Below are 8045 nucleotides of genomic sequence, written 5' to 3'. Positions count from 1 at the left end.
AAAAAAAACCCAATGATCCAGTAATAATAAATGATAATCATTTCTGGAAAAAAAATAGGATATAAACTAAAATAGATAGTCCTTGCAATCGATCGCGCGAAGAAAGAAAAAAACTTCGTAATTTCTTCAGGTTCAGGTGAAAGAGCAGGTCAGGACCATATCATAATATAAATAATTATCTATGACCGGTAACGTCATGTAATATGTATGCTTGATTCTAGAACACTTGTATGGGATTATGAACAGATTGGCTATGAAATGTGAGCAAAATGTTATACTGCTTTTAATAATGAAATTTGGAAAAATTTTAATCAATTAAGAGTCAAGCAGAAAAAAAATAATGCAGAGGCAATTATAATGTTTGCATTCATTTGCTTCCTTTTTTTCAAAACATTAAGTTTATTTTGTGACATACATGTATCAATATGTGACATATATGATATAAATTAGGTCCAAAGTAAAAGTAATGTTTTGTTTCTTCTCTTGAATTTCTGACTACCACATTAATTGTTTTTCCCTCCAGACTTGAGTTACTTGTTTTTCCTTTGCTTTCTTTGGTCTACTGCCTGTGGACAAAACACATGTAAGTATTTTTTTTACAAACCGTTCTAATAATTGTAGGAAATATATTTTAATTACTTCTTGTATAATGGCAGATATTTAAGCCCGCTGAAAACAAATGAAAATTTGCGAACTTTAATTGAAAGTTGAAAGAATACACTTTAGCTTCATGCATATTCATGCCAATTATCGAAATATATTTTATATTCAGCTCCGATTCTTCATTGTCTGTCTTGTTCTGGTGTTACATCATCAAACATTGACCAATGTATCACCCTTGTGGAATGTGCACATGAGGTATATGTAAAAATATTAATACATGTATACTCTTTACCACTTAAAGGAAGCTAATAACTACATAGATACAGAAATCTTAACATAGTCGTCACTTAAAGGAAGCAAGTACTAATAACTACATAGATACAGAAATCTTAAAGTACTCACCACTCAAAGGAAGCAAGTACCAATAACTTCATAGATACTGAAATCTTAACATAGTCACCACTTAAAGGAAGCAAGTACTAATAACTAAATAAATTCTGAAATCTGTTTTAAGAACTGTAAGAACAGTTAAGACTATTTTATTTATTCCTTTTCACTTTCAATCAAAGATTATGATTGGCCACTAAACGAAATCTGTAACATAAATTACTCATATGTGTAACATAAATTACTCATATGTGTAACATAAATTACTCATATGTGACTGTAGTGCATGTGACCCCCCCCCCTTTTTTAAATGATGTAATAATAGTAATGTTAGGTTACATGGTGTAACTTTTTATTTTATCCACAACAGTGTTTAATCATTCTGAGTCAATGACTGTAATATTTTACTATATATGTGTGAGCTTGGAGCGGGTTGATTTTTCTATCAAATAGGGTCAATGTCTGTAATATGTTATCATGCATTGTGGTGATTTGGAGCGGGTTGATGAAGTTTGTTTATTCACAGTTTTACTTTGTTTTGTATGAATGTGCTATTCGTGGAGTTGTACCTAAGTCACTTAATTGTAAATGTATATGCTTGTGAAACAAGGGTAGATTGGTATATTTTGATAATATAAACATGACTGAGATAATTCGAACTGAGTTAGAGTTTGGTAACAGATTAATAAAGTATGTCATTTGTAAATCAGCACTTAAGTATACATCCTAAGACTATAACTGTGTGAAACAGTATGTGACTGTTGTTGGTTTAGTGTTACTTAGTTGATATGATACCTGTGAAATAGTCTAAACTTCTGTTGTCACATTGTTTGACAGTTTCGCGCTTCATTACGATGTACTTCCGGTTTAGAAACTTGTTAAAGTAATTGATAAATTTATCCTTGCATTTGTAATATAACCGATAAATATATCGAGTTTGAATGGCGGTATCTTATGAATGACTGTATTTCGAGATTAACTGAATATTGTTTTAAGTTCAGTTTGTTTTGTTTTAATTATTTATTGTGAAATATATTTTTAATTTAATTGATAAATATGTAAGAATTAATTATTTCATACTTGTATAGAACATTTGGTGACACTTGTTCACGTGAAAGATCGTGACGTTTTACTATTGACCAATCAGATTGTTCGATATAATTGATCATTAATTGATAATCCAATGAAATTTCATAATTTAATAATTCTGTTAATATCTCTGTCATTTTCCAGCATTTTCCGTTATTTTCTGTCATAGAGTCATATAAAAGTTAGACGCTGAGAATTTTTAGTCACTCTTCTGCTTATTTTGATTTGGTAGGTCAGTTTTACGGAACTCTCAGATTTTGTTTAGGATTTTATTTTAATTTTTTATTTTGTCTATCTTTTATTTTTATTTAGGAATTTATTTTATTTTTGATTTATTTAGTTAGAATAGAATTTAACCGACTAGGACATTAAATAGTGAAATACTATTGTCCGCTATCGGTTGTTTTAAAGACTCAACAGTCTATGACTGAGTAGTCTTCTTCAGTAATTAATTTATCTAGGATTATTTTATTTTACATTTTTTACTCTATTTTATTTCATTTTTATTTTAATGCAAACTATGTAACTAAAGTTATACGTTTGCTATCTTTCTCTTTTATGATGACTAAAGTTGATTAGTTCAACGAAAGTCAATTATTTATTTTATTTTCAGACAGTAATTTAATTATTCTAGATACGTAAATTTTTCTTCAATTATTTTTAATAGAAATTATTTTATTAGAGTACTTGGGAATTTTTAAACGTTGCTTCTCGATAAACTCACTTATGATTATTAGAGTTATCTTTCTTTGCCCTTAGTGTTTACAAGCTAACCTGTTAAACACAGTAATGCTTGTTGTTAGGTTTAACAAGTCAAAGTTATAAATAACCACGGCTTGTGTCCTTATTTAATAAAGTATTTTAGGAGTTTAACAAGCTAACCTGCTAAATACAGTAAAGCTTGGTGTTAAGTTTTACAAGTCAAGATTAAAAATAACTACGGCTTGTCACATATTTTATACGCATAGGAAATAGACGTTAGGTTTTTGGGGTGGTTTTTCAGTCTGTTTTATGGTTTAATTATTTATTTTTATTAAACTTATTTATTATTAGTAGTTTGGTATGAATGTGGTGTGAATGTCGTCGTTTAAATAAATTGTTTGTTGATAATGCACTTAATAAATTTAATTGTTAATGTTTATAATCTTACGTCTTCTTTGCGAATGGTGCATTTATAAAAGGAGTTGAGTGAATTATTTGTACTATGAAAACAATTTCTAGCAGAACCGCTAGCGTTACAGTGACGAAGATAGGATCAAAGATATTTTGGAATGCTTGTGCAATAAAAAAAAATTATTTTCTTCAGTGCTACGTGAATACAACAACTCTTTCAACGGGAACGAAGGCGAAGAAGTTTGGTTGTGCTGAGGTATACCCATGAATTTTACTCAAAATATTTCAAAAGGTTTTGAAATTTTTGTTGTTGGAAATTAGAATTATTCATGCTAATCCACAGATATAGATGCATTTGATTTCTCTCTCTCTCTCTCTCTCAATTTTTTTTTACACAAGTCCTTCTTTCCTATTTGAAACATTGCATGAAAAATTATTAATAAATGAGCTCTCCATAGGGACGGACTAACAATGTCAATTATCATTCTTCTTTCCGAACCTCTTTTATCATGGGGGCTTTTAGATCCAAGAGAATTTTCTTACAACCTTTGCTCTTCTGAAGTCTGAATACCACAGCACCTGTTGATTTACTTTGGTTCTAATTAACGATAATTATGAGAAGCTTTAGAAGAACCTTTAGAGCATTTTCATAAACCTCAAAGGGAGTAGAAATTTCTTCATTTCAAAAATGCAATAACATATTTTTTTTCCAAATTTCATTGACAAAATTGTTATTCAACAAATATGTACACCAACCATATTTGAGCTAAATTGAATAAATAAGTAGGAAATCCTTTTCTTGTCATTGCATTAAATAGTCATTTCTTCAGTTTCTGTCTTGTGTTAAGTTATTTCTTCTGTGTCTGCCTTGCTGTCTTGTGTTATATCAATAATCTTCTGTTTCTGTCTTGTTTTAAGCGTTCCTTCTGTTTGCTTATAAGGTTGCCTATTTAATATTGCATGCATTTGGTTGTCATCCCTCTGTTTCCCCCTTCTAAGCTGTCTTTTGTTGCTATTGCTTTTATTAGCTGTGTAATCATTCTGTTACTTTACTCTAAGTCTTCTGAGACTGCCTTTCGTTGTTATTGCCTTTAGTAGCTAAATAAATCTTCTATGTTTTGCTTTTAGTAGCTATTCTATCCTTTTAGATGGGTGATTTATAGGAGATATATCATTTAATTTATGAGTCTCCATGATAAGACTTGAAAATGAATTTTTCGAAGTTTTGGGGGTATATGTTTTGGTGGCATTGAATAGATCAAATTAATATACCGATACGGTCAATAAAATAAAATTGTAAAAAAATTTTAAAGTAACTGCTAGTGTTGCTCAAAAGAACAAGATGTGTTTGTGAAACACTGATGCCCCCGTATGGCAACTTATAGCAAAGGTTAAACTTTCTCAAATGCAAATCAAGTATGTTGGTACCCAAAACAAGATCTTGTCTCGGGGAATATACTTGTGAAATATGAAAGCCCTAGCAGCAACCATTGAATAGATATGGAAAAGCCTAAAGTTTTTCAAAAGAAAGTCAAACATCAAGGTCAAGGTCAAAATTAATTATGCGAACGGAATTGCCTTCTCACAAGAAACACATATGTGAAATATGAAAGCCGTAGCACCAATCGTTCAAAAGTTATGGCCACGGTTAAAGTTTTTCAAAAGTAGGTCATACTCCAAGGTCAAGATCAGTAGAATACAATTGTTGGTATCCAAAGGAAGGTCTTGTCACAAGGAATAGACATGTTAAACATGAAAGCCCTTGCATCAACTGTTCAAAAGTTATGTCTAAGGTTAAATTTTCCAAAAGTAGGTCAAACTCCAAGGTCAAGGAGTCAAAGTCGATGATACCAAAGGAAGTTCTTGTCACAAGGATTACATATATGAAGTATTAAAGCCCAAGCTCCAACCGTTGAAAAGTTATTGCCAAAATTAAAGTTTTTCAAAAGTAGGTCAAACTCCAATTTCAAGGTCAATGGGTCAGATTTGTTGGTATCCAAAGGAAGGTCTTGTCACAAGGATTACATATATGAAGTAGGAAAGCCTTAGCACCAACTTTCCAAAAGTCATGGGCAATGTTAAAGTTTTTCAAATATAGGTCAAACTCCTAGATCAAGGGTCAAAGTTGTTGGTATCCAAAGAAAAGTCTTGTCACAAGGATTAAACATATGAAGTATGAAAGCCCTAGCACCAACTGTTCAAAAGTTATGGCCAAGGTTAACATAGAGTAAAATTTTACAAAACTGGGTCAAACTCCAAGGTCAAGGTCAAAAGGTCAAATTTGATGGTACCCAAAATAAGGTCTTGTCACAAGGAATACACATGTGCAATTTGAAAGCCATAGCTTCAGCCAATCAAAAGTTATGGGCAATGTTAAAGTTTTTGCGGACAAACAGACAAACAGATAAACAGACAGAAGGACGGACAGGGCAAAAACTATATACCCCCGAATCTTCGATACGGGGGCATAAAAATAAAATCTTAGCAATACAATTCTGAACCAGAAAAAATAATTTAATTATACAGGTATCAGAGATAACCGATTTTCAATAATCCGTTCCAATATCAATCTTTTCCCCACAGAAACCAGCTTGTTTGTCGGCGCAGGGTGTTATAGGAAAAAGAGACGTGACGTCTTATAACACTGAATTTTGTCCTAAAGAGATTTGCAACACAGGTATAGAATTTAACATGCGATCAAAAGATTTTTTATAGATAGCACATGCAATCGGTTCCTCTAAATCTACCAGTTACATATGTAATAGCAATGGGATCTGGTATGTTTTACATAGGGAATTTCAAGTTTTGTTGCAATCTTGGATTCTATTATCATACATATTTGTTTAGATGTGGATCATTTTCAAGAACCACCACACACGCCTTGTGGAGATGTCTCTGAGACAGACTGTCGTGATCCTGCTGCCCTAGCGTCAATATGCAGTGACTGTGAAACAGCCCAATACTGCAGAAAGTCGTGTGGACTTTGTCGAGGTACATGTGTATGGACAAACGTTGTTAGATGAAAAAGAAAACTATTTTGTTTACTAGTATTTTGTTTTAAGACAATTATTTGTCAACTTAAATACATTGCACACTGTCAATTCATGTTTATCTATTTAAAAGGGTTTGAAATCTACGAAACACTAAACGAAGGTAATCAAATAGAACCTGACCTCTGTTATTTCATGTAGTCGCTTTAGTACTAGTACAGCAAACAAACAGATACAACATTCTAGTTTACATCAAACAATGAATGTAGTAAAATGTTTATACATGTAACACGCTGAATATCAACTATGTTATGTATAGACTTAAAAATACAATAAATGAAACGTATAATTTAATGATTCTCTTTTAAAATGCACAATCAATCTTATAAATTATCTTTTAAAAGAATTGTTTTGATAGTAAATGTTGATGAAATTCTTCAAAAAACTTCTACATGCATTTGCTGTGGCCTTCAACAGACATTCAGAAATATCGACGACGTTTTATCAAGTTACTTCCATTCATATTTTGACTCGATATATCCTAGTGAACTTGAAAAAAAAAAAAAAAAAAAAACTACAGCTATAGAGTCTGCCATATCCGTTTCGTATTTTGATGTTTTACTGACTATAGACGATAAGGGCAAACTAAACTATATGACAAACGAGATGACCAGCATTTTCATCGTCACCTATTTATATACATGTAGTAATATATTTCACTATCACCTGCATATGGTGTTTACGTAGCCCAACTTATTCGATACTGAAGAACATGACAGGCTACTGAAAAATAAGTTGATGTTACAGAGATTTCAACAACGTCGTTAAAAGTCAGCATTTCGGAAATCTTATGGTCGTTATAATGATTTATTCAAAAAATTCTTCCCCAAATCAATGCGTCAAATTCTTATAAAAAATATCTTAATACATGGAGTATACATTATTAGGTTTGTCTGAAGCACTCTCTTTTGAACAAAATACTATAGATAAGGAAGGGGGCCATATAGACACTCAAATGCAGTTAAGATCCGTAAGCCTCTTGTCATAGCAACTTTAATTTTTTCCATTATAATTTTAACTATTTTGCAGATCGCTCTAATTCTTGGTATGAGAATGTTGTTCTGTTCGACTTTGATCCAGTACACAGGACATGTCGTCACAGTGCTGGAGTTAGTGCCTCTATATGTCAAAGTATAAAGGAGCAATATTACAGGGTACTCCCAGTGGTGAAAAATAATTACACGGTAAATCACGCTCACGCAAGACATGACTACCTAATTCTGGCCGAGACAAACAGTTACGTCAGCATCACTTTCAAAACGAATGGAGAACCACTCACCAACTTACAACTGAGCGCATGCAAAACCATAAATGGTCTTGGGAGAGTCGATATTTTACTCAACAACCATGCCATTCAAGAAGCATATAATGGCACCTTTGGTGCGGATTTGAGATGGCAGATTCACAAACTCGACACAAACCAATTTCTCAACGATCGAAATTTTACCCTGCTCATACGTAAGGACTCGAGGAATCTTAGTTATGGCCATTACTGGTTAAGTCGCATTCGACTGGAAAGTGTGGTGGCTCATCATGGTCATCATGGAAAATGATATTTCGATTTCTTTGTGGTGTTAAAATTAAAATTTTTAAAAGTGTAATGGCGAGTAACTTTGCGTATGTTTCGATACCAAAAAATATTTAGCAGACTAATGTATTTTCTTTTCTCAGTCAAAGTCGAGATGTGAAAGTTTCAAAAGACTTTGGGTAATAAGGGTAAGAAAATGCCTATGACTTGTCTAAAGTGAAAGTAGTTTTTTTTTTATTACCTTAGTGTTAAATGGAATGTTTTCATAATGAAAA

General features: G+C 32.0%; 1 protein-coding gene across 1 annotated transcript; it reads left to right on the top strand.

Moving 5' to 3' along the window:
• Window positions 1–238: 238 nt before the first annotated feature.
• LOC133191288 (uncharacterized) lies at window positions 239–7795 on the top strand. The gene is made up of 6 exons (XM_061327040.1): window positions 239–260; window positions 773–858; window positions 3386–3448; window positions 5776–5869; window positions 6040–6183; window positions 7272–7795. Exons 1-6 carry the CDS (start codon window positions 239–241, stop codon window positions 7793–7795), a joined length of 933 nt encoding a protein of 310 aa, XP_061183024.1.
• The last annotated feature ends 250 nt before the right edge of the window (window positions 7796–8045 follow it).

Source organism: Saccostrea echinata, unplaced genomic scaffold (genome assembly GCF_033153115.1).
Source record: "Saccostrea echinata isolate AGI-Se365-2 ecotype Australia unplaced genomic scaffold, CSIRO_AGI_Sech_v1 ptg000023l, whole genome shotgun sequence".
Lineage (NCBI taxonomy): Eukaryota > Metazoa > Mollusca > Bivalvia > Ostreida > Ostreidae > Saccostrea > Saccostrea echinata.
Note: the sequence above shows the minus strand (reverse complement) of the source record. Positions and strands in the feature narration are given on the sequence as shown.